This window comes from Sphaerodactylus townsendi, linkage group LG01 (assembly GCF_021028975.2).
Source record: "Sphaerodactylus townsendi isolate TG3544 linkage group LG01, MPM_Stown_v2.3, whole genome shotgun sequence".
NCBI classification, from domain to species: Eukaryota; Metazoa; Chordata; class Lepidosauria; order Squamata; family Sphaerodactylidae; genus Sphaerodactylus; species Sphaerodactylus townsendi.
The window spans coordinates 108431022-108456608 of record NC_059425.1 but is presented as its reverse complement, the minus strand read 5'-3'; the positions used below and the strand labels follow the sequence as shown (position 1 = coordinate 108456608).

At 42.8% G+C, this 25587-nt stretch overlaps 1 protein-coding gene across 1 annotated transcript in view; it reads right to left on the bottom strand.

The window, feature by feature from the left end:
* SGK1 (serum/glucocorticoid regulated kinase 1) overlaps positions 1–24989 on the bottom strand; it is a 90466-nt gene extending 65477 nt beyond the window's left edge. Inside the window, exon 1 of the mRNA XM_048490251.1 lies at positions 24473–24989. Within this exon, the coding sequence (XP_048346208.1) occupies positions 24473–24541 (69 nt within the window). The 5' untranslated portion in view covers positions 24542–24989. The remainder of the gene's footprint in view (positions 1–24472) is intronic.
* Between the last annotated feature and the right edge of the window lie 598 nt (positions 24990–25587).

Genomic DNA, 25587 nt, shown 5'->3' with positions numbered 1-25587 from the left:
TGTGTTTGTGTGTGAGAAAGAGAAAGAGAGACCATGCAAGAAGGTAAAGAGAATCTTTTGATCTAAGAGAGCAATCCTAAGCAATTTTATGTAATGGGGCTCATTGCAAGAAAAGTATTCTTTGTGTATGTTTGTGGGCAGGGAGCGTTATATGCATTTCAAATAATTACAGTCAAATTATTGACAAACACTTGACTTCTATATTTCAGATTGGTCCTGATAGCTTATGGCTTCCACATTACATGTATCTGTCTCTGGAGATCCATAGCCCAGCTTCCTCTCAGGGCCAAACTAGACTTGATGTGTCTATGGTATTCCAGGATACTAAAGTTAAGTGGGTGAAGATCAGTAGCCAAAGTGCTCCTTCGTTTTTTAGTCTTTTTTGTATTCTGTATGTGCATTTTTAAAAATACCATCATCCTTTCAATGCATTATAAATACATAATGTTGTGACCTTCTAGGAATCCTGCTGTTGGATTTTGGTTGCATTGGCAAGCACTTCTTTTATGCATGGCTATGAGTTCCAGATCAATTACAGAAATCCCCATATCATATTGCTGAAAACAACAATGAACGAAATACTGTTAGGTTCAGTAAATCTCATAGGTCAGGGCATATATTTGCATGGTAGAATATCACACTCATGCTTCTGTTTTTGGACTGAAGACCAACAGTACCTTTAAGAGAGTTGGAGTTGTCAGAAAGAAGTGCTGCTTCCCATTGGGTATTCACATAGGTGTCTTTCCCTAATCTGGTTTCTAATTATATTACATCTCAGAGAGGAGAAGGGAAAGGGATACACAAGAAACTGTGTAGGGTTCAGAAGTGCCATTGTGTAATTATAGAACCTTTTCAAACTCCTTTGCAACTCTGTTCAGAGCCTGAAATTCCTCAAAGCCATTTGAGTTCTGGTCTGAACCTGCACCCAAGTGTGTTAGAAGAAACTTGATTTTAGCATGAGATTGCTTGGAAAATGAAATGAAATGTAATTTTTTTGCTTTAGAAGGGTAGGTGATGTTGATTCATAACACAATTATTGATGTGCACATCATAAGACTCCCTGGCCTCTGATGATGTTTCATAATCTGTGTTGTTTGTTTTCCTGGTCATCTAGGATAAAAATGTGTTAGCCCGTTTTCTGAATATCCTTAGGGAGACTGCTGATTTAGCATCAAGTTGAGCTCTTCTAGCCCTCACTGCTGATTCATGATTCTCTTTGTCTCACCCCATTTATTTTTATAGGTTTCAATCATCCACTTCTTACTTTACAGTAAATCTATCTTAACATGAATATTCATTCCCCATCCCCCACAGTAACAAACACCCTATTTTTCATCTAGGCCTGCTGGTGTATCTGTGTGTTCTGTGTCCCAGAAATATCAAGTGTCTCTTCCCCCTTCTAGTTACTATCCACCTGATCCATTTCCTCCTTCCTGTGACATTATCAAATCACACCTCAGAACCCAACTTGAATTTTTGCTAATGTGAGGTGTGCATTGTATGCAGAGCCCATAAAAAATCACAGAAACCTTAATGACAACAGTCAGGAAATCTACCTTAAATTCCTGTAGAAAAAGATTGCCTGAATGAAAGAGACATTGTCCAAGCTGTGTATAGCTGGTTAATTAAACAGACTGATTAATGCTCGTGTAGTGGCTTATATTACTTACTTCTGTCTGGTTCTGGCATTTCATTCTGTATAATGTCTGCCTGGAAAAGTAACACTGTGAAAACACATTTGCCAGATTAAAACAGCCACTGTTTCAGTTCAAACTGTATGGCTTGTCATTTTGTTTGTTGATAATCACATATCTTTCCAGGGAGAAAAAGAAGCACCCCCAAACAAGCAAGCAAGCAGCAAGCAAGCAAAATCTTGGCTTGTTCTGGTCTCAAAACTAGTTGAGGCATGTGGACCTTCAGATAACACATGAGACTAAATAACAGAGATCCGTGTGTTCGTTCTGGCCTTGACTTGGAGTAAAAGCCATTTACCTTTCTTTCTTATCCCCTTCCCCTTTAGCTATCTGTCCTATAGGTGAGAATGCTGATGGGCAACTTGGTATGCAGTCATGTGCATTTGACTTCTGCTGTGTGTGAACTGTGAACTGGGACTTTAGAAGAAAATGAGAGCAATTTTTTTAACACTGTTCTAAAATCATGCATATCCTGAGCACTATTGTTGGAAGCAGACCTTACTTCTGACTTCTGTCCATTGCTCCAGTGTATCCTCTTCCTTGAAGCATATGTACAGGCACTGATTGATTTGTCCAATAGCAGGCACTTCTAATATACCTCTGCTCAGTGGCGTATCTGCCTAGAGATGGGGGGGTACCCTCTGTCTCCAGGCGCCACTAATCTAGTCATAAAACCGGCGCAAAATCGGCCCCCCACATGACCAGGAAGATGGCAAGGCGCCTTCAGCCCCGCCTATGTTGTCATCGATGTGGGTGGGGTTAAGGAAGCCTGAGGACACTCCCCAAGCCTGCCCCCCTCCCGGTTCCCACCTGGCAGCCAGCAGTCCCTTCTGCCCTCCTGTCTGGGGAGAGCAGAAGGAACTGAAAGGCTCCATTCTCGGCTCCTTTGCTTTTACAAGCACAGGGGTGTGGCTTGGGGTGTGGCTTGGGGGTGGGGCCTGGGTGGGGCTTGGGGGTGGGCCCGCCCCCGCCCCCACCCCACCCCACCCCCATGCTTACAAAAGCAAATGAGCTGAGGATGGAGCCTTTCAGTTTCTTCTGCTCTCCCCAGCCAGGAGGGCAGAAGGAACTGCCAGCGGCCGGCTGGGAACCGGGAAGGGGGTGTGTGTCAAGGACTGGGGGGTGGGGCTCCACCCCCCTGAGCCCTGCCTCTGGTGTAGTGTCTCTGGGTACCATTTTCCCACCATACAGCTTTCTCTGGGTACCATTTTCCCACCATACACCTCTGCTTCTGCTAGCAGCAAAAGCCCATTGTTGGGGAGGAAGGCTATGGACTCTAGCCTGAATGATTGGTGCCTTCCCCCTACCCAGCATTTACCTTTGCAGAGGTCACTGTGGGTGCATGATTGAGGTAGGTGGGTGGGTCAGAGGTAGGAGTTTGAGAGTGAGGGAAGGTAATTAGAGTGGGGGTGGCAGCAGGCAGTGTGATTTATAGAGGTGGGTTTGTTTGGGGTGCGGGAGGCCTTCAATGCTGCGGCAGGGCAGTGTGCCTGGCCAGGTGGGTTTGTTTGGGAGTAGGGGAGGTTTTCAGCATCATGGCTTGCCACACCTCACTGAGGGTGGGTGTTTTTTGGAAGGAGGGGGGATTTATGGAGGGGTGGGTGGTGAGTCAGCGTGCATCCAGCTGCTGCTACTGCCTTGCTAAGTGGGTTTGTTTGGGGGCAGGGGAGGCTTTCAATGGGGCTGTAGCTTGCTCCTGCAGCCCAGCTGGGGCCAGGGAGGGGAGGCAGGGGGTCCAATCCTGGGTGCTAGTCTCAGCAAGCTGAGCCAAGAACCCAGGATCAGAGCCGTTCCTCACCAGAGATGGGTGTTTTGGGGTGGGGGAAGTTGATTGTGGTGTGGGGGGTGTCAAGGCAGCATGTGGCCAGCTGCTGCTTCTGCCAGATGGGGTGGGTTTGTTTGGGGATGGGAGAGGCCTTCTATAGGGCCGTTGCCAATGCTTGCTGCCACAGCCCAGCTGAGGCCGGGGAGGGGAGGCAGGGGGCCAATCCTGGACCACGAAGGGATGGAATGCAGGGAGGTGAACTTGCAGCCAATGAGTGGACAAGACACACTTTGTAAGTCTAGCCTGCCCATTGGCTGTGGGTTCGTTGTCGGGATGTTCCATCCCTCAGCAGATTATTGTTTAAGAGAACCCTGACTTGAATAGCCCCAGGCTAGTCCTATCTCGTCAGCTCTCAGAAGCTAAGCAGAGTGAGCACTGACAAGTGTTTGGATGGCCAGCCTCCAAAGAATATCAAGGTCATGATGCAGATGCAGGCAATGGCATACTGACATAAGTCAGATGTGATTTGACAGCAAAAGAAAAAAACTTTACTGAAAAAAGCTGGAATGGTCTGAGCAACCTGCACTCCTGATAATGTATTGGGTGGCTTTTGTGAATGGGGAAATCTAACTCGTTTAAAAGATACCATTCAGCCACTAGTGTCATAAACTTTCTTCACAAACACAGATCCACTTAACACTTAATTTTAATATGATTATAATTGTTTTGAATTGTTATGTTTGTCTATGTTTGTATATTTTTATTCTTTTAAACTTTCTTTTCTGTAAATTATGTTGATAAAATAAAAACACTGAAGTGTTCATTTGTCCGTGAGTGACTTTTCACATCCTTCCCCAATTGAAGATGAGAAGACTCTTGTCAAAGTCAATGAATAAACAAACACTGATGATTGAACAAAGTTGGGTGGGAGGATTAGATCAATGGCAGACAACAGCATGCTTGTTTCAAAAGAATCACTGTCTATTTTAATGTAACACCCCATTACTACATATGTTCTCATTGTGCATTATGAGACTAGGAAGCCAAACACCCTATTGTTCACACAGAAGCATAATCTCTTCCTAACAGAAGCTTTAGAAATGCCTTTGTGCTAGGTACAATGTGGGCACAAACAGATAATCCTGTGTCATTCTAAACATTCCACTTCTAGCCTAATCTTCAGTGCAATATAATGATTGAATGGATAACCCATAAGCCAGGCTTCTGCAACCCACCAAGCTGAACACAGCTCACAACCCATCAATGGCAACCCAGTATAGTCCACATCATAACAGGCATGATTTCCCATAAAGGACCTAGTAGACGGCAAGGCAACTTTCCAACTAGACTGGTCTTCCATGGTGAAGGACCTTTGGATAGTCCCACCAATATGCCCCAAAGTTCAACAGATGTAGAACTTTATAAGTCTAGAGGTCCTGGTGGTGGACCAGATTCTTTCACTGTTATAGGAAACTACACTATGGAATCAATAATTCTCTGTTTTTGCTTCCTACCAGGTATTTTCTGCAACAAAAGGGGGGGGGTCAAATATTTGTCAAGCAACAATATAGGACTGATTGGGATATATTTAGTTGGTTGTTCATAAAATATACAGCATGGAGTCATCACAACTTGTGTATAAAGGGCTATCAGGCTACTGACTTATGGTGGCCATGTGGGTTTTCAAGACAAGAGGTGAACAGAGGTGGTTTAACATAGCCAACCTCTGTGTAGCAGCCCTAGACTTCCTTGGTGGTTTCCAACCAGGTACTAGACAGTTGCTTCGCTCCTGAGATATGATGAGATTGGGCTACCCTGAACCACCCAGGTCAGATTCATCATCACTTAGTCTCTCTTTTTTAAAAAGACTTCCTTTTAAAAAAACCAAAAGCTGAGAATTCAGAGAATCTGTTACTCCCATTGTTACAGAGATATATTGCTATAATAGTATTCTAGTTTCTTTTGAAAAAAAAAGATGGGGGGGGGAGGAAATGACTGTAGCAGAGTCAGAATCCGGAAAAATGGCTATGTGGGCAAGAAAATCCAAAATTTCACACCCACACAAAGCCATCCCAAAGATTGCAAACAGCCATTGCAATCTTTCTGAAAACTTTGGAGCAAAGCAGGTTTGACAAAGATCATGGAAAAGCCAGGGAAACCCCTGGAGGTGCATTAATGCGCCACAGTGTTGTGTAGTAGGGTTGCCAGGCTGAGTGGAAGGGTTGGGGGGGGAGAGTAATGTCAGCTGTGTCACTATGTTCCAAGGGAAACCCAGAAGCCGCTAGGGTAGTTCTAGAAATCAACCAGTAACTCTAAGCTTGCCAGAAATTCTGTGGTTTTTAAGTGCTTAAGCAGCAGATCTATGTAACTTGTGGTAAGGAAGGACTCCTCTCCAGAGACACCTATTCGGGGCACTTCTATTTTGTGTGTGCTTTGCATGTCATTCCTTTTATCTGGATTTCCTCCTGTCAGCACATTTATCTTGATAGAGTGACTTGATTGGGCAATTCTGCTATAATTAGCCTCCAATGCACAACTACAGATTTGTGTGGCTTCTGAGTGACCTGAACTGATCATAGTAGTAGTGAGGCTAAAGCACATAAACGCAGCACACCAAACGGCTCATCCCAATTCAGGACAGGCAGGGTACTGGCGCAGTCTTGCTCATCAATCTGTATATGTAACCTGTATATGTCATATATGAAGGGCAGTGTATTGGAGTAGAAGGCACAGCAGTATCTGCTGTAAGACATATATTTGGTTATAGGAAGCAATTGAGGCATGAACTTATGTTTTACTTCATTTGCCTGAAAACTGCAGATTAACTTCAGCTTCTGAAATTGCTTCCTACACATTTTTGTTGGTAAATTACTATAGATCATAGCCTCTCCACACCTCAGGCATGCCAGCCAAAACTGAGAACTAGACATGATAAGAGCCAATAATCCACAGTCAGCTCAGGAATTAATTTGAAGCAATGGTCTCCTCAAGGCCATCTTTGCTGCTTCAGTAATCTGGTTGGGAGCCAAAGTAAAAGGTGGATCTGATGAACAAATCCAGCTGCCAGAGAGAAAGCCAAGAAAAGATATATTTCCCCCTGAGAGGATTAGGGAAGGGATGGAGTATATAAACTAGAGGCTCAAGGAGGAACCAGCACTAAAAGCATTAAAAGGACGCATTCAACAACACAATAAATCAAAGTCATTAAAAGTTTAGCCATCCCACACCAACCCCAGGGGGAACATAACTAGTGACATTACTCACCGATGAGCCTCTGTCAAACTGCAACATACCAGCTGCAAGATGAACAGCAGGTCCAAAATAATAATCAGCAGAAAGGCTACTGTTCCTCCTGAGAGCTTGGCTGACTCCTTTCTACAGTTTTTAGACAGCCTTGATAATCTGACTGACCCCATTCTCAGGGTTGTGTTCATGAGACATCACACAAAATATTCGGCTTAAAAAACCCCAGACTGTTTACCCAGATTGAATGCCTATTTCTGCATTCCTTGCTCAGGATTCTCAAGTTCAGAGACACAAATACATTACAAACATCTCAAAGCACAGCTAGAATGCAACCTTGCCCACAACTTGGGTCTTTGTATGTTTTAGACATCTCTAGATTGAATGTGGGGCACAGGACTTAGGGAACAACATGATGCTAATAGAAGCTGGGAACCATGCTCTCTTTCCACTCAAATCTACTCTGGATTTGTTTCCTCAGATTTGGAGTGTGAATAGTTGTTCATCTTTTACTTAATCTGTTCCTTATTATCACAATTTAGACTGAATGTTGTTTTTTATTACAGAGGATGTTTTGTAAGATAATTTTGACTTTCTTGACAGAGTTGCTAGAATTTTAACTGTAAATTGCTTTGAAAGCCATCAGGCTGAGGGTTTGTCACATAAAAAGCTATCAAATAAATAAATATCACAATTGGGGTGCTGTGTGGTTTCCCGGCTGTATGGCCGTGTTCTAGCAGCATTCTCTCCTGACGTTTCGCCTGCATCTGTAGCTGGCATCTTCAGAGGATCTGAAGATTCAGAGGATCTGTCCTCTGTCAGCACAGATCCCATCAGTGAATATTTGAGATTGGGATTTTTGCCCCAATATGTTTCACTTTATACTTGTTCACATTGAATTTCACTTGCCTTTTAAATGTCCGTTCTCTAGTTTGGAGAGATCTTTTTGGACCTCTTCACAATTCATTTTTATTTTAACCACCCTAAATAATGGGTGTCATCTGCAAACCTGGCCACCTTGCTCCAGGTCACTGATGAACAGGTTGAAAAACGCTGGCCCCAACACAGATCCCTGAGGGACTGTACTGCTCACATGCCTCCATTGAGATAGTCTTTTGCTTTCCCTGCTGCCTTCAACTTTTCCTAGCATTATTGCATTTCCCAGTGACTCTTGCTTTCTCATTAAGTGACCAAAGTACAATAGCCTCAATTTAGTCATGTTAGCTTTCAGGGACAGTTCAGTTTGATTTGATCTAGAACCCACTTATTTGTCTTTTTAATGGTTCCTTGTATACACAAAACTTTTTTCCAACACCATTTTTCAAATGAATCAAATCTCTTTCAGCCTGCTTTCTTTTCATTTTCCAACTTTCACATCTATACATAGTAATAGGGAAAACTATGGCCTACATTTAATTTGATCTTGGTTGCCAGCAGCACATCCTTAATCTTTTCTAGTTTCTTCATTGCTGCTCTTTCCAGTCTCAATCTCCTTCTGATTTTTTTTGTTGCAGTTTGAAGTTGGATTAGAACTAGAGAAACTAGAGACATATTGGTGAATCCACTGCTTAATGCTACAGTACACAGTTTTCCAAAACACAGTGGCTAAGTACCTGTTCCATGTTCAGTCTTCATCACTTCATAAAGGATCATACACAGCATGGCTAAGAAAGACCCCTGTCTGCATCCTCAGAGAATCAGAGAAAATCATCTTGGGTCTCAGTATGAGACAGTTTTAAATATACAGACTAACGTAGAAAAATGTCCACCACTTTGTCAATAGTAACTTTTTTTCATAGTAAGGGAAATGGAATCCAACATTGTTGGAGTCAATGAACCTGACTTGATTACAAAACAATACATGAACCAAAAACCATATGTATGGGTAAAGAATGTTAACTCTAGTGCCCCAAGGTTCTTTAAAATTACCATGATACTGAATATCCTTGTCACAGTAAATCTGAGGACTTGCCTAGGAAAACACACCAAAGGGATAATAATCTGCACTTGGACTCTGAGGAGAAAGTAGCTATTCCTCGTCCTGTGGGGACAAGATTGCTGAATAAACATATGAATCTACTGATTAGGGGCCATCTCTAATTAAAGAATAACTTTTTGGAAAAGATAAATGCTTGACACCTCTGAAAGTAAAGTTGTGGTGAATCAGTCCTAACAGTGAAATCTGATGCTGTGCTTTTTAGGAGGCCTCAGAGCCAGAGAGAAAGAGGAAGAGTGTGATTGGTTAAACAAGTAGCTTTTCCTTTCCTTTTACAATCAGTTTGAAATGTATTTTTAAAAAGGAATTGATCTAGATGAAAGTGGGCACCTCACTAAATTAATTCAAGTGTGTATCTTTAGGGAGATGCATGTTTATGCAATGAAGTAGTTAGGAATCTTAGGTCTGTCCGTGGCTTTTGAAATGCTGTTACTGCTGCAGGCCTAGCCAGACAGACCAGACACTCCTCATGGATCTTCCGTGTTTATTATCATTTTACAGCAACATAGATAAGCACCCATCGGAATGTAGCCTTCAGTGTTAAGGATTCACAAAACTTCTTGAAAAGGTTCATTAGGGACTCCTTGCCTTAAAGATGGGTTTATGACTGCTCTTCTTTACCATATTTGCCCTCCAGATACTGCTTGGTATTCATGAGATGCTCTTTACAGATTCTCTTTGAACTGATTCATCAGCAAAGGCAGGCAGATATTTCACACTGTTTATTCCTGCATGTCTCCAATAAAAATAAATGTGATCTCTCTCAAGTGAAACATCAACCCCACACTAACAATCCAACCAAAGTTGAAGTCCTGTTGATTTCAGGTGAAATGGGCATGTGGTTAAAGAACTTCAGGTGAAATGGCATGTGCTTAAAGAGTGCTGGGTCAAGCATGGCCTTTTCCGCACAAGCCCATGAAAATGTTTTGCAAACATTTGCAAAACCCACCATTGTCCCCACTCACCCCTTAAAATGATAGCTCCTCTTTGCAGACACAACCCCCATTTTTTTAAAATGACAGAAATAATAGTTTGCGATGGCTGGCATGAGCACAGAAAATGGCAGAAATGAAGACATCCAGAGACTGCAGAGAGGTGTGGAAAACCTTTTAAGGAGACCATATGGCAAATCAAAATGTTTTCAAAAAAGAATTGCTAGGGGACAACATGCAAATAAAAAATTTCCAGGCAGGAAATAAAACATTTTGGGCTAAAAACTATGCAGAATTCCATGGAGGAAAAGTTTTATTTTCTGCTTGAAAACATTTTATGTTGTGCAGAATGGGCCCAGGCCTCAATGAAAAGTCAAACCAGAAGAATCACTTCAACTTCCATATTGAAAGCTCCTAAATATTCTTGCTTTGTAAGTAGCAACCATGCAGGAGTCAAATTTAGATTGGGACAGTGGTATAGAGGAGAAGAAGAAGAAGAAGAAGAAGAAGAAGAAGAAGAAGAAGAAGAAGAAGAAGAAGAAGAAGAAGAAGAAGAAGAAGAAGAAGAAGAAGAAGAAGAAGAAGAAGAAGAAGAAGAAGAAGAAGAAGAAGAAGAAGAGTTTTGGATTTATATCCCCCTTTCTCTCCTGCAGGAGACTCAAAGGGGCTTACAATCTCCTTGCCCTTCCCCCCTCACAACAAACTCCCTGTGAGGTAGGTGAGGTAGAGGATGAGGGGTTAATATTTTCTCCCATAGCATTTCCCCAATCTGAACTGGGGCAAGAAAAACTCTTTCACTGTTCAGCCAAATGGTGCAGGGAGAAAGGGTTAACTTCCCCATTATGTTTTTGTACCAGTGATCTGAAATAGGCCCCCATATAATTGTTTTTTTTCTGTTTGTTTTACAAAGGGAAAAAGCTCAAGAGCTCCAGACATATGATTTCAGCATCTCATCTAGTTCGAAGAATGAGAGAAACTCCACAAACCTGATTCAGACTTATGTGGGTTAAACAGGCAGGATTGTTGACCATTCTACCTTCCACATGGGGACAGCCAAACTCTGATCCACCAGACAGAAAACAATGATCTCCTAGTCACCAAAATAATGACAGCGGTTTCTCACTCCAAGGGAGATTCCTTCACGGTTTCTAAGTAAGCGTGCAAGAATCATCAAAGTCCCCAAGAAAACCAGAGCAATTCAGACCTACTGTTTTAATCAACACAGCTGATACTCTTCCCAGTCCATACAAATGGCATTAATTAAGTTTAGAGTGTGTCACAAAGGGGACATTGATTCCCCCTTGCAGGTGATCTTATATGACGTTTCCTGCCAAAGCAATGTGATGACCTATTTTGCAGCCTCCAGCATAAGCTGTGGAACACCTCTGAGATTTCATTTTGATGTCTTCAGGCTAGACATGATCATAGATTTTCACTTTTCATTGGTTCAGAGCCAGGATCTTAATAAGTGCAGCCAATGTGAATTTACAGTAGCAGCACTGTCATTATGCTCAACTTGCTATGGCAAGAACTGTGCTCCAAATGCCATGTACTTTCCTGTGCAAATATAGATTATGTACATCTTATACCATATCACACCCTTCGGGAGGGAGAATGAGGAGAGCAAAGAAGTAGTTTTAAGTAAGTTGCTCAGTTGTCAAGAGGAAGAAGAGTCAATTCTGGCTCTCAGCATACACCAGGGAGAAGGAAAAGGATCTTGCTGTTATTAGTATTTGCCTATTCAAAACTACGGCCCTACTCGAAAGTAGGTAAGAGTGTGAAGAAATGGACATAGAGAAGAAAAGGTTAAAAAAGGAAAATACAAAATCATGGACAGTACTAAAAATATGCAAGACAAGCACTACTTTTATTGTTTGCACATTTCAGATTTTCATGCATACCTGAAGCATTTTTCAGGTTTGTCAAAAAGTCTATCCTGTCTGTTCAGCCCACCAACCTCTAGATTTATTTTATTTCATTTACCAAATTTATTTCCCACCTTTCTGCCCTTTCTAGGGCTGCCAGGCAGTTTACAATTTAAAACACACATGATAAAATTGCATTATAAAAACATTAAAATACCCTCTTCCCAAACATACAAAAAGTTAAAATTTGTACAAAGGATCAGCAGTGGCATAGTGATTAAGAGCAGGTGTGTTCTAATCTGGAGGAAAGTGTAGTTCCCACCCGCAGACTAACGCGCAGCCCCACCAGCCAGACCCTGCTTGTTTCAGCCGGCTGCTCTTTGCAGGGGCGCCATGGGGTTTTTTTTGTTAAATAATGCAGGAACAACTTCAAGTAAAAATGCAACTTTCTAATGAATGCATTTACAACAGCACACCGCTCGCCGGCTGGGCTGGTTGCCGCAGCCACAGCCTGTCTCCCCCCACCAGGGAGGCTGGGAGGGGAGGAGTCGGCCTGCCACCATAGCACCCACCTCGGCCGGTGAGCCCCACCCCCCAGCCTCCCTGCAGGCCAGCTCCTGCCCTCCCCAGCCTACCTTGTGGGGGGAGGCAGGAGGCGGGGCTTGGAGCACCTGTCTGAGACGCCCCCGAGCCGTGGCCTCCCTGCTGGTTCCCATAAGTGGGGTGCAGGGGGAGGGGTGGGAGCCGGCTGGGAGGGGCAGAGAGTCAGTCATGCCCCCAGGTGCCATTTAGTCAGGGTACGGCACTGAGCCACAAGCTGCTTGAGCAAGAACTATGAAGCTATGACAAGACATAATTCTGCAGAAGCATAGACAAAATTCCACTGCTAAAGTTGTCAGCTCTGGGTGGGGCAGTATGTAGAGATTTTGGAGGGTGAGCATGGGGAGGGGAGAGTTTGGAGAGGGGATAAACTTCAGCAGGGGCCCATGGGGACATGCCATTTGATCACATGGGGGGCCACCAGGCACTGACCAGGTCCTTGCGCCTAGTCTCTCCTGTGGCATGGCGACCCTGCCTGTGCCCGCTGGATCCCTGCCTGCCCTCCCCAGCCTCCCTGTCTTCTCCCATGAGCAGATATGGATGCTGGGCCCATGGGAGGTAACAAAGAAGATATTTGTTAGGTTTGTCAACCTCCAGTAGAGACTGGAGATCTTCCAAAATTACAATTGATCTTCAGATTGCATAAATCGCTTATTTATTTACTGTTGATTTATTTAAAACATTTATTGCATTTCTGCTGGAGGAAAGGGCTGATTTGGAAAGTGGACTGTATGACATTGTACCCTACAAAGGTCCCTCCCCTCCCTAAACGCCACTCTCCCAGGCCTCACCCTCAAATTTCTAGGTATTTCCAAATCCAGAGTTGGCATCCTTAAAACTGCATGTTACTGCAAATTGACCTTTTTGCCCTAGTGTAGCCAATATACCCAAAATACCCAAGAATTTTTATACAGGTGACTTATTCTGTTAAAAGAAAGACTAATCTGCTTCTCAATGATGTGTTCTGCTGTAGATACTGAAAGAGGATGTGATCTCCCTCTGGAGAGAGGGTCCCTGACCCAGACAGCTTCACATCTGGCACAGCTATATAGATGACTTCTCTCAGTTTGGGCAGAAATTAATACTCTGCACATAAAACGTATGTCACTTCCATGACGCAATCATGACCCTTGGAGAAAATTTGATTTTCTCCTGTTGCACAAGTATTCGATTGATGAAAATGAAACCTTTCTACAAAAGTTACTGACAACTGAAAAGTTGCTCAGTGTTGATGGTGGGAAGTCTATGGTCATTAGGAGAAGCCAACCAAGATCTGACTCATGTGTAAGTGGTTGTGGCATCTGAATGAGTGAAGGTGGCTGGTGATTGCACTCCCCATAAAGATCTCAGCCTGCCTAACTACTGGAGGTGCCTAAAAGGAGAAAACTATATGAAGGGGAGGGGGGGTTGCTATGAACCCTGTTCTCTTCCTGTATACCACCTGTACTCATCAGTGCTACTATTTAGGTGCATGATCACATCAGGCTTGCTGATTGCCAAGAGGTCTGCAGCAGAGGTGTGAGAGAAGAGGGATCTCTTCCATAATTTTCTTTATTTAACATTGTCCCATTTTCCCCATGTTTATATTGTTACCTCTCAACAGTTTTAAAATCAAATCCTTGATGGTTTGTTTTTCCTTCAAGTGAAATCTAAAGGGAGATATTCGTTGTCACAAATATAAGTGTGCCTGCAGCTCAGGGATGCTCCTATGGCTTGTTGTTCTGTTGTCAGAAGGGAAAGGGAAGGAGTTTGCAAACTGTTTTGAGTCTCCTCACAGGAAACAGGTGGGGTATAAACCAAATTCTCCTTCCTCTTTTTTTCATGCTGAAATCTAAATTATCTGATATCTAAAAGAGTGTAACAGAATGTTATACAGTTATCTGACCTGTTGGCAAGAGATGCAACTTATGCACTGGCAAGAAAAGAAATTTATGATTCTTTGGTTGATGATGATCCACTTCCAATCTGGCCTTCAGAACAGAACAAGTTGCCCATCTCCCCTCTATAGAATTATTGCAGTCCTTTCTGGTTTTGCATTCTTTGAGATTCCACTTTTCATCCAATTCTTGCCTAGTTGAAACTCTGGCAAACTATTCGGTGGTCTATTGTGTTTTTTTAAACAAATGTTAATGAAAATGTCTAACACTATGTGTTGTCAGCTTCTCAGAAGTATTTCTCATTTCACCCGCTCTTCAACTTCCATCTGCTTAACACATGGAATACCTAGAGCATCTTCTCTACTTAGCACAATGGATGAAAGGATTCTTCTAAGCTTGGATGCCAAGCACCTGGCTTGCTTTTCCCAGTAGCAGTTAAACTTCCGTGATTCAGTTGCCTGTCTCAAGAAAAAAAAAATGCAGCTCACCAGGGTCTTATTAATTGGAAATCTGTTTTAAATAGTATTCAGGATAGAAAAAAGGAAGAAAAAAAAATGCCTTTGCTTATTTTTATAACTCTAGACAATTTTTTTACAAAATAGGGAACTGTCTTAGGTCTTGCTGGCATTTTTCAAATTTCTCTCTTTCTCTAATGGGAAAAGCCATTATCATTCTAAACAGGCTAGTTTGTACTGGATTCATGATGTGTTCCTGGTTCTGTAGAATTAGTACTGCACGAAATAGATCAGTAGTGGTGGTGAATTTTTTGGCACTCCAGATAAGCAGGATCATTTCATCAGCCCCTGCCAATTGGCCATGCTGGCAGGGGCTGATGGGAATTGTAGTCCATAACATCTGGAGTGCCAAAGGTTCGCCACCACAGATGTAAAGCATCCCTCTGATGAATTATACCAGAAATAGTATTTAAGCCACATGAAGTCAGGTACAAATGTTTATTTAAAGAAGTTAAATACTGGTGCTTTAGTATGCAATTGACAAACTGACAAACAATTTCCTGGTCAGTGCTATCATTCACAGACCAGGAAAGGGATTTGGGCATATTAGTTGATAGTTCCATGGGAATGTCAACTCAATGCATGGCAGCTGTGAAAAAGGCAAACTCTATGCTGGGGATCATTAGGAAAGGAATTGATAATAAAACTGCAAAGATTGTCATGCCCTTATATAAGGCAGTGATGCGACCGCACTTGGAGTTCTGTGTTCAGCTCTGGTTGCCACATCTCAAAAAGGATATAGAAGAAATAGAAATGGTGCAGAGAAGGACAATGAGGATGATTGAGGGATTGGAGCACCTTCCTTATGAAGAGAGGCTGGAGCGTTTGGGACTCTTTAGTTTGGAAAGGAGACCTCTGAGGGGGGATATGACTGAAGTCTATAAAATTATGCATGGGGTAGAAAATGTTGACAGGGAGAAATTTTTCTCTCTTTCTCACAATACTAGAACCGGGGGCATACATTGAAAATTCTGGGAGAAAGAATTAGGACTAACAAAAGGAAACATTTCTTCACGCAACGCATGATTGGTGTTTGAAATATGCTGCCACAGGAAGTGGTGATGGCCACTAACCTGGATAGCTTTAAAAGGGGCTTGGACAGATTTGGAGAAGTCGATCTATGGCTACCAATCCTTGTTAATCTGAGATTGCAAATGCCTTAGCAAACCAGGTGCTCAGGAGCAGCAGAAGAAGAAGGCCATTGCTTTCACATACATATGTGCTCCCAAAGGCACCTGGTGGGCCACTGCGAGTAGCAGAGAACTGGACTAGATGGACTCTGGTCTGATCCAGCAGGCTTTTTCTTATGTTCTTAATTTGGTCCACTTCTCCTTAAGTCTCCTCTTTTTCTTGAACATGATCTTAAGTTTCATACTCATTTCCAGGGCTGCCGTTGCTTGCAGTTTTCCTTTTCTAATTGGCATGCCAGTTGCTATTTTGAATCAGGCCCAATCCCAGAAAGGGCTTTCAGTGCAGAAAATGAGGTGACAGGTCATGGCAGAGTGGGACCATGATTCCTGGCATGCAGAAGACAATGAGTTGGTATTTTTACTTCTCTCAGCCTTTAGGAAATCTCAAAGTGGCTTACAATCACCTGCCCTTTTCCTCCTCAAAACAGACACCTTGTGAGGTAGGTGGGGATGAGAGAGTTCTGAGAGAAATGGGACTCAGTGGTGTACCGTCAATGGGTGCATGCCATTTTGTCAGGTGGGGGTGTGTGCGGGCACTGGCTGGGTCCCCATGCTGCAGGACCCAGCTGGTGCCTGGCAGCTCCCCTGTGCCAAGGCGCCGCTCACTGGCTGAGTTGGTCGCTGCAGTACAGGCTGGCTCCCACCTTCTTGGGAGACCGGGGAGGGCAGGAGCTGCCCCCTGCTGCGGCACTCGCCATGGCCCCCTGCCCCACAGCCTCCCTGCAGGCTGGCTCCTGCCCTACCCAGAGAGGCTGGGGAGGGTAGAAGCCGGTCTGCTGCAGCAGCACATTACTGCTTCACCTACCATCTGTTGATTAGTGAAAACAGACTTTGCAGCATTTGCAAAGCTTCTCATGTGCCCTTCCTCCCATCCTCTTTTCCTTATTATGTGTAGTTATATGTCACACCAGATTATTTCTTGAAAGCTGAAGCTGTCTGTCAGAAGAAGCTGTCCAATAAATGTGTATGAGTTTCTAAGAAGCTCAGGAAGGGATCGAATCAAATGGAAGACTTCAAAGCAACCTTTTATTAAAAGCATCTGACTGCAATCTGGGCAGATGTATATCCACAGATATAAGAAGCAGTGGGATAGCTACATCTCAGGAGTCACCACAAATGCATCTCAGTCTCTTTTCATTATCTACTGAACAGATCCTATTAAGAGAAAAATGAATGCCCTCTCTTATTGCCTTGATATCAGATCTAAGAAATGTTATTATCAGATTACATTACAGATATAAAAAATAGATTTACTTAATATAGAACTCTGTTAACAATCTGTCACCCACCAAAACCAAATGAAAAAAGGGCTAGTGAATAAATACTCAATGGTAGTGCCGTACCTGTCAGAGGGACATGTGGCATGACATGTCCCTGGGTACCACCAATTTAATCATGTGGGGGGTGCAAAATCACCCCCCACACCCATGGCATTCTCCTGGCCAGTGGGCCTTGTGCCAGAGACTCACGAGAAGTCTTTGCTTCCCCGCTGCTGGAGCCCAGTGCCTTGGGAGAAAGCTCCGTGCCCCCTGTCCCCCATGTGAATGCCCCTTGCTAGCCAGCCAGCCTGCCAGCCTGCTGGGCCCATGAGCCATGCCAGGGCCACTGGCAGACCACTCCTCACCTTCCCAACATGCCTCAGCTGCTTATAGAGTAGGGAAGAAGCTGAGGTAGTGTCCAGGCCCAGGACAAAGTTTCAGCCACACTGGGATTGCCTGGGCTGGGCTGGCCATCCCCCTGAGCTGTCTGCGGGGCAGCCGCACACCTGGACGGGGCCGGCAGCATGAAGGCAGCAATTGGGGTGGGCAAGGGCTCAGGTCCACTGCTGCTTGCGCCTCCCTCCTCTCCAGAATCGGGAAAAGTGTGCCTAAGTCCGATGTGGACTTGAAGTTCTACAGCAGGAACATTCCTCAAGCTAATATCTTCCATAGATCTCTTCCCCCACTTGCCTCCTTCTTCTGCTTTAGCAAGCAGATTCTGTTTCATATCATAGCACGTGGAGAGAGGTTGATGGGGAGTGTATTGAGAAGTGCGGTGACTGTACCCTATTACACTGCCTCAGGTTGTTAAAAGAATAGCCAAGAACTCTATTGCAACTTAGCAGTCTTAATAGCAGGTTCTGAATTTACCTGTGTGATATGCTGTGTGGAATCCACTATTGAATGTTTATCCCACCCTTCTTCCAAGGAGCTTAGGAGTGGTCTACATTTTCCTTTTCTTCAATTCATCCCACAACAAGGGGCAGGTAAGTTAGGCAAAAAGAGAGAAAGAATGGGTGGCTGAAAGTCACTTAGCAAGCCTTATAAAAAAGAAAGTATAACACAGGTAAATTCAGAATTTAGATTTCCCTGCCCCTTGCCAGCATCTGCAAGAAATGTAAATTCTGAACTGTTTCTGTTTCCTCTGAATAAAAGAGGAAACAACCATTCTCCAATGATCACTGAACACCAGGGGCGTAACGAGGCAGCCCTGGGCAAACTGTAGCCCTGGGCAAAACCTGAGTTGGATGCCCCCCCCCCCCCGGGCGGCCACTCCACCACGACCAAATTTTTTTTGCACCAGAACATTGGTGCCTGCAGGGGGTGCATTTTTAGACACATCAGCACCACAATTTCAGCATATCATCAGGATACTGTTCTTATGCTACTCCCCAAGTCTGATGAGGTTTTGTTCAAGGAGTCCACAGTTATGGACTCCCAAAGGGGGTGCCCCATCCCCCATTGTTTCCAATGGGAGATAATAGGAGATGGGGGCTACAGTTTTGAGGGTCCATAACTTTGGCCCCCCTGAACCAAACTGCACACCAGCCTAGAAGTGTATCAGGGAATTCTCCTGATGAGACCCTGAAAGTTTTGAGACTGTGCCTTCAGAAATGTCCCCCCCCTCAGCCTGCAACCCCCATGGACAGCAATACAGAAAACTCAATGCAGAACAAAGATTATTGGGCAAATTTCTGGGATGTTCCTGCAGGGGGCGCATTTTGGATGTATCAACACCAAAATTTCAGGGTATCATCTGGAAACTGTCCTTATGGTACCCCCAAAGTTTGGTGCAGTTTGGTTTAGGGGGTCCAAAGTTATGGACCCTCAAAGGGGGTGCCCCATCCCCCATTCTTTATACTAAGGAGATGGGGGTTACACCCTTGGAGGGTCCATAACTTTGGACCCCCTGAACCAAACTGCACCAAACTTGGAGGGTGCCATCATCTACAGATGATACCCTGAAATTTTGGTGCCAATACATAAAAAATGGACCCCCTGCAGGAACATCCTAGAAATTTGCCCAAGAATCTTTGTTCTGCATTGAGTTTTCTGCATTGCAGTCAATGGGGGTTGCAGGCTGTAGGGGGCACATTTCTGAAGGCACAGTCTCAAAGCTTTCAGGGTCTTATCAGGAGACTGCCCTAATGATACCCCCCCAAGTTTGGTGCAGTTTGGTTCAGGGGGGCCAAAGGTATGGACCCTCAAAACTGTAGCCCCCATTTCCTATTATCTCCCATTGGAAACAATGGGGGATAGGGGCACCCCTTTTGGGGGTCCATAACTTTGGGCTGCCTGAACCAAACCTCACCAAACTTGGGGGGTAGCATAAGGACAGTCTCCTGATGATACCCTGAAATTTTGGTGCCCACTATCCTAGAAACTGCACGCCCCTGCGGGCCGAAAAATGAAAACCACTAAAATAACGGGCAAAAATCAGACCCCAGCATTTTGATGCCCCCCACAAGGTGATGCCCTGGGCAGCTGCCCACCTTGCCCAATGGGCATTACGCCAGTGCTGAACACCATGTAATTCCCAGAGTTTCTGGAGGTGAATCTTTTGCATTATGATACAGGTGAATTTTAGAGCAAACATTATTGATTTCACAAGAACTACCTTTATTTGCATCATGTATGAAAAAAAATACTTAAAGAGAGAGAAAGAGAGAGAGAGAGAGAGAGAGAGAGAGAAACCCCAAAATGCATTCCAGATTATTACTCCAGGATGCATATAAATTATGAACTGTTGTTGCTCTTGCATTCCTGTGCATACCGTTTCAAATGACAAGAACAGGAATATGTTTATTTACTTTAAAAAATCCAGACTGATTGTTGAACTCTGTTTTATTGCTTGCCTTGGACAGTTTTTTGTTCATTTTATCTCTGACTGAAGTAGAAAGGGAATAGGGGAAACAATTTCTATGAATAAAGCATTACATAATTTTCAGTTTTAAAAGATGCATGTTGGATTATATGCAGAAAGTGTCTTATTTAAATCATGTTGCTGCTCCCTCTGTTAAAGCCAACACAATGTACCAATGAAAGTGTGAAACAAGGATCTGGAGGATCTGAGTTTAAATCCTCACTCTGCCATGGACGCTCACTAGATAACCTTGGCCTAGTCACCCTCTTTCAAATTAGCTCAGCTCTCAGGGTTGTGCTTGTGCGAATAAAATGGAGAAGGGGATAATGAAGTTGTAAGCTGCTTTAGGTTCCCACTTGCGAGAAAAGGAGTTTAATAACTAGATAAATACAACATTAGCCATTACTGCACGCATCTGGCACGAGTAATGCTATGTAGGAATCAGCAGATGCAGCACCCCAAATCAGGGATAAGTGTTGTTTACATGCCAGGTATCACTTTTAAACAGGTCTAATATTTGGGTCCAGTCTAGGAAAATACAACTGGATTGTCGACTGCAAGTGTCCCATGGGATTTTTAAAAATTAATGCTACACAGCAGTACAGATCAGATATGATTTGTTCACAGTCTATGCATATTGTGATGACTGTGTTTCCCCTTTGTGGGAAGACCACTTCTATTTATGATAATAAAGAAAGAACAGGTAATTATAATAAAATATTGAATGTCACCAAAATATGCTTTTATTTTTCCAAAAGAACTAATTCAGATGTTGCACCAACAGGCAGTAGTGACAGAAATGACAGCTCAGCTCAGAGGTATCTTTCCCGTGGGGTAGAATAATTACCGTTCTAACAAGTGAAAAATCTCATGAACCCAAAAGAGAAGAACTGAACTGAACTGGTCAGATGGCCAACTTAGAAGGTTTGACTTATCCAATCAGCTAATTTATTGATTTTCACAAGAGTGCCTTCTTGTTACAGCAATGCAGTGGGATTTGTGAATGCTGTTAACTGCTTGTTGTTTTTTCCATGGTTGCCTTTTGTGTCTGTGTAGATTTTCTTCCCTCAGCAGTCTTCATACCAGTCAGTCATTCTCACTGCATGTGTCCACCAGGACCACAACAATGGCTCTAGTAGCTATTGAGGTCTGGTAAGTTTTTCAACCCCAGGTCAAGACTTGGGCCAACCCACAACCCAGACAAATGTATACACTTTTATATCTCATACTGAATTGATCTCAATAAGACAGATAAGCCTATATTCAACATATTCCAATTGAAATCAATAATGTTTTAAAACAAAGTGGCTGGAACAGTTTTCCAGATTTTCAGCCTCCTTTTATCCTGCTATCTCAATTTATGACATTTAGTGTAATATGTGATGAAACGATGAGTAGAGAGGTAAGATGGAGATCTCCACTCTGCTATGAAACTCACTGAATAACTGATGTTGGGTCAACCACTATTTCTCACTGTAATCTACTTCACTGTAGTATTGGATGAAAAAATGAAGAGGGAAACTACCTGTGTTGTCCTGAGTTCCTTGAAGAAAGGATGGAAGCAAAATCAAAGATTGGAACCGTCCCACTTACAAGTTATGGGATTTTCACTGCAAAGAGTCACTTTCTGTTTGGAAATCCTCCAATATGAAGTCATCTAGAAACTAATTAACGATACCTCAAAAGCCTGTGAAAAAGTTACAGATCCCACAAATCTAATTCTGTTTCTTAAACTTTTACAACTAATTTTTCTCTGCATTGGTTCTTAAAGTTGTTCTGCTAAACAAAAAAAGTGCCCTCATTCTTTATTCCTAATCCAACAGTACTATATTAGGTGAAGTACAATATGTGGAAATTTGTAGAAAGGCAATTTTCCAGCATCTATTTTATATGTCCAATGTATCATTTTAATTGGTAGAGACTGATTTGTATTGTAGAGCCTCCATAGCACCCAGCCATTCTGTTCCAATTTATTTCCATACAGGTAGCAATAGCTCAACTTTAATAAAAAAACATAGATCCTCTCAAAGACCATACGTATGCTCTCTGAAGACTTCACCTTGCCATCTCTCAGCAGACATTCATAAAATCAAATGAAACCGCACCCTGGTGTATATGACCACCACTAGAACTGGACTAGCAGGATTACTAGATTCAAACGTAATAAAAATTTGATCTCGTCCAAGCAAGTTAACTGAGTAATATCTAGTCTTTAGTAGTTTTATATTTCCTTTTAGTATTTTTTGTGAATTGGCATAGGGCATATGCTGTGATGATCTCACTGATAGGTGTCACAAAGTTTATTATAAGACTGGCCAACTGTAAATAGTGGTCACCCATAGACTAACATAATGGCTTCTGCAAATACTGAAGTTAGCCATCCCTGCATTGTTTGCACACCTGGGGGTGGTGGGGGGAGGGAGAGCAATATTGACAATGAGGTGTAATGTAGTTGAAGTCTTCTTCTTGTGGTTCCTTTGTGTGATAAGTACAAAAAGGACAGTCCATACAGGACTGCCACCCTTGTGTTTTTACACCCTTATGTTTTGGCACCTGCACTTAGACATTTCATTCATTTAATTGGTCATGGCAATAGTAAATACTCCAAAGGTTCTTTTCCATTACAGATGCCAAAGTAGTATTACAAAACAGTGGTCATTTGCCAGTCAATGCTGTTGGGAATAATCACTAGGCTTACAAATACATTTGAGCTTTGCGTAGCTGGTTCACACATATTGGATTTCACAGCCTTCTGCCCCATTATTTACATTTTGTGCTCTCCCTCTCTTTCTTACCTACATATATACTTAAAACTTTAATAGAAGGACACTTTGACAACTGCATGAAATGGTTTCTAGTCCATGAAAGCTTGTTACAATAAATATGATAGTACCTGGATGTCACAAGGCTTTTTTTTTAAAGAACTAAAGAGTCTTGATATATAACAGATTAGCGAAGTGGGAAGAACATACCATGATATCAGGTGCTTTTACAGATGGAGGACTATCTCCAGTCTGCCATTTGATGCATTGAGCATGTTATTTTCTGCTCAACATTCAAAGTTCCTAATTTATGCTATGGGAATTTGAAGGTGCTGGGCAGAGATTTTTTCTGTTCAACTGCTGGATAAAATGAAGTGGCATTTCTCACCATATGAGGCAGAGAAAAAGGTGAATGGGAAAGGGTGAATGAATGAACAAAATGGCATGCATCATTTTACTCCCATTCATTAAAAGGAATCTCTAGTTCCAGTCATTCAGGGGAAAAAGCATTTCACCAAGGAACTAGGTAAGACCTGCACCATCTGTTTTACACCATCATATTGGCTGCAGCCTCATAAATATCAGTATTGCCACCACACAAAGGAAAATTTCTGCTGGTCTATTCAAAGCATTCATTGGGTTAGAGAATGCCTGAATGATGGAGGATGCTGTTGAAATACTAACACAGATCTATATATAGGTACCTGTATGCATGCACACACAAGAAGCACACACACACAGACACAGAGACATGGCTCCATAAAGGTATAATCTGCCAAGCACCACACTATGCCGCCTTCTGTCTCGTTAATAACAAGCTGCAATTATTCTTACATACCAAATGAAGCAAAAGGTATGAGAAGAACTCAAGGATTTTAGAGAAGCGACTATCTCATTATTCCATAAAGCAAACTGTCTCTAGTGGGAATGCACTGATATTCAAGCTATAGTTATCAACTAGATTATAGACCGTGCCACAGTTTCACCGAGCCAGTGAACAGCTTTGCCGAAGATGATAAATGGAGTTGATATAATGCAGCATTTTCAGAGATGTGAATGAAAGGGCTGGGAATTGGTCACATTAAGTAGTCATGAGAGAGGGAGACATACAGCCAAAGATGCTGTAATGGATCTAAACTGTAATCCCAGAACTGCTTGTCATCGCTGGTACATCAATCTTGTATTGACATCATGTTCACAATGCCTTTCTCCTCATTGTTTGTAGACAGGTTAGATCACGTTCCCATTTTACAGAAAGAGCAATTGTGGCAGGTCATCAAGTGCTCCCAGTTTCATAAGAGGAATGGACAGTAGAGAGAAAACAACAAGAGATACTGGCCAGGGTAATTTAATAGCTAAGTAATTAATATTTTAAAGGCTTTGCAAAGTCAGAGCAAAGGTTTTTCTGGTCCAGCATTCTGTTTCCTACAGTGGCCAACCAGATGTTTCCCACAGTATCATAACCAAGATCAGGAAGGCAACATAACTTTCATGTTATTTGAAGTAACATTTGATATTCACAGGTATACTGCTTCTGAACATAGAAGCTCCATTTCACAACCATGCCTATCAGCTGTTGAAACCAGAGTCTAAACCCAAACTCCATATAGTGGAGTATACGGACTTTCCTGTTAGTGTATGAAGTTTCTGGATTGCACACTATTCAGACTATAAGCAATGAGAGATATACATGCATTCCTCAGTAAATAATAATTACATATTACCATTCCTGCTGTCCACTTTCCCTTAAAAACTGGTATAGCTGTGGTGTCAGTACAGTATTTAGACTGTATTATTCCATGCTCTTTATATTACTGGAGGATCTTACCGAAACAGAAACCTTTTCTGAAATTCTTTTTCAATAGTAAACAGCAATGAAAGAAACGTTGTACATGCTAAGAGAATCCTTACCCTCTTTTTAAAAAACTGAAAAGCAGAACACTTCTTGACTGGAAATCCATTCATGTCTTTGTTGACCATTTTCCTCACGGGAGGCGTACACAGTGATAGATCCAGTGTAGGACTTCCTTAGTTAGTGCATCTGTCCCTTCTGGAGATGGTTAATGAAGACAGACTCGAATCGGAGAAGCAACAGAGATGGAGAGGTTCAGACGGCGGGGGCTTTCACACATCCATTCTGCTGCACTGGCTACTGCATCAGTGGTGATGGCAGCAGCAGCAGCCGCTGCCTTCCTGCTTTTTCCAGCTGCGCTTAAAAAAAACAACCCTTTCATACATCAGCAGAATTGCTATAAAGCTCAGACAGGCAGCAAATTCTCAACTTGATTAAAGCAAACCAACAGGGGAGCTTGCTTTTTTCTTTTTTTGCTTTCTGCTGTATGGCTCTTCTCGACTCCTTCTTTTAGGAAAGCAGGCTAGCAGATTCCTTTTGCTCTTCTTCAGGTGATAGTGTGTGATTCACTGCTGCTTGAGATGAGAGATGGTTTGACTGTGCAAGTTCCAGAGGGAGATGCAGTTCAACAGCAACAGCAGCAACAGCACAGAGAGAGAGAGAGAGAGAGAGAGAGAGAGAGGCATAGGAAGCAGCAGCAGAGCAGAAATAAGAGTGCAAAGGATGGAAAAGACTCACTTGGGGCACAGAAAGAGCCCAAGGCAATATGTTTCCCAGGAGAAAATGATACTGGCAAGTCTTGAATTACAGTAGAGCCATCTTAATACAGACGGAGGCAGGGAGAGCATATGCAAGAGTATATACTGCGAATGTTCAGTATACAGATAATACTTTATACTAGTTTTCAGCAAACATAAATTGAAAAATAGGTCTAATGCCAAAGAAGATAGATGTTGCTCTGTGACAAGATAAAATATGAGGGTAAACTATCCTGAAAGTTTCAAGAAAACAGGATTTTTTTAAAAAAAATACATTTTCCGCAATGATGGCATAGCGATGTATTTCTGGAGGACAGACATATTTGCCAGCCCCCAAGTCTCCCCCCCCCACATCAGTGTGAAATATTAATAAAGGCTTTCAAGGCTCATGCATATAATTTTTCCTTTCATTAGTC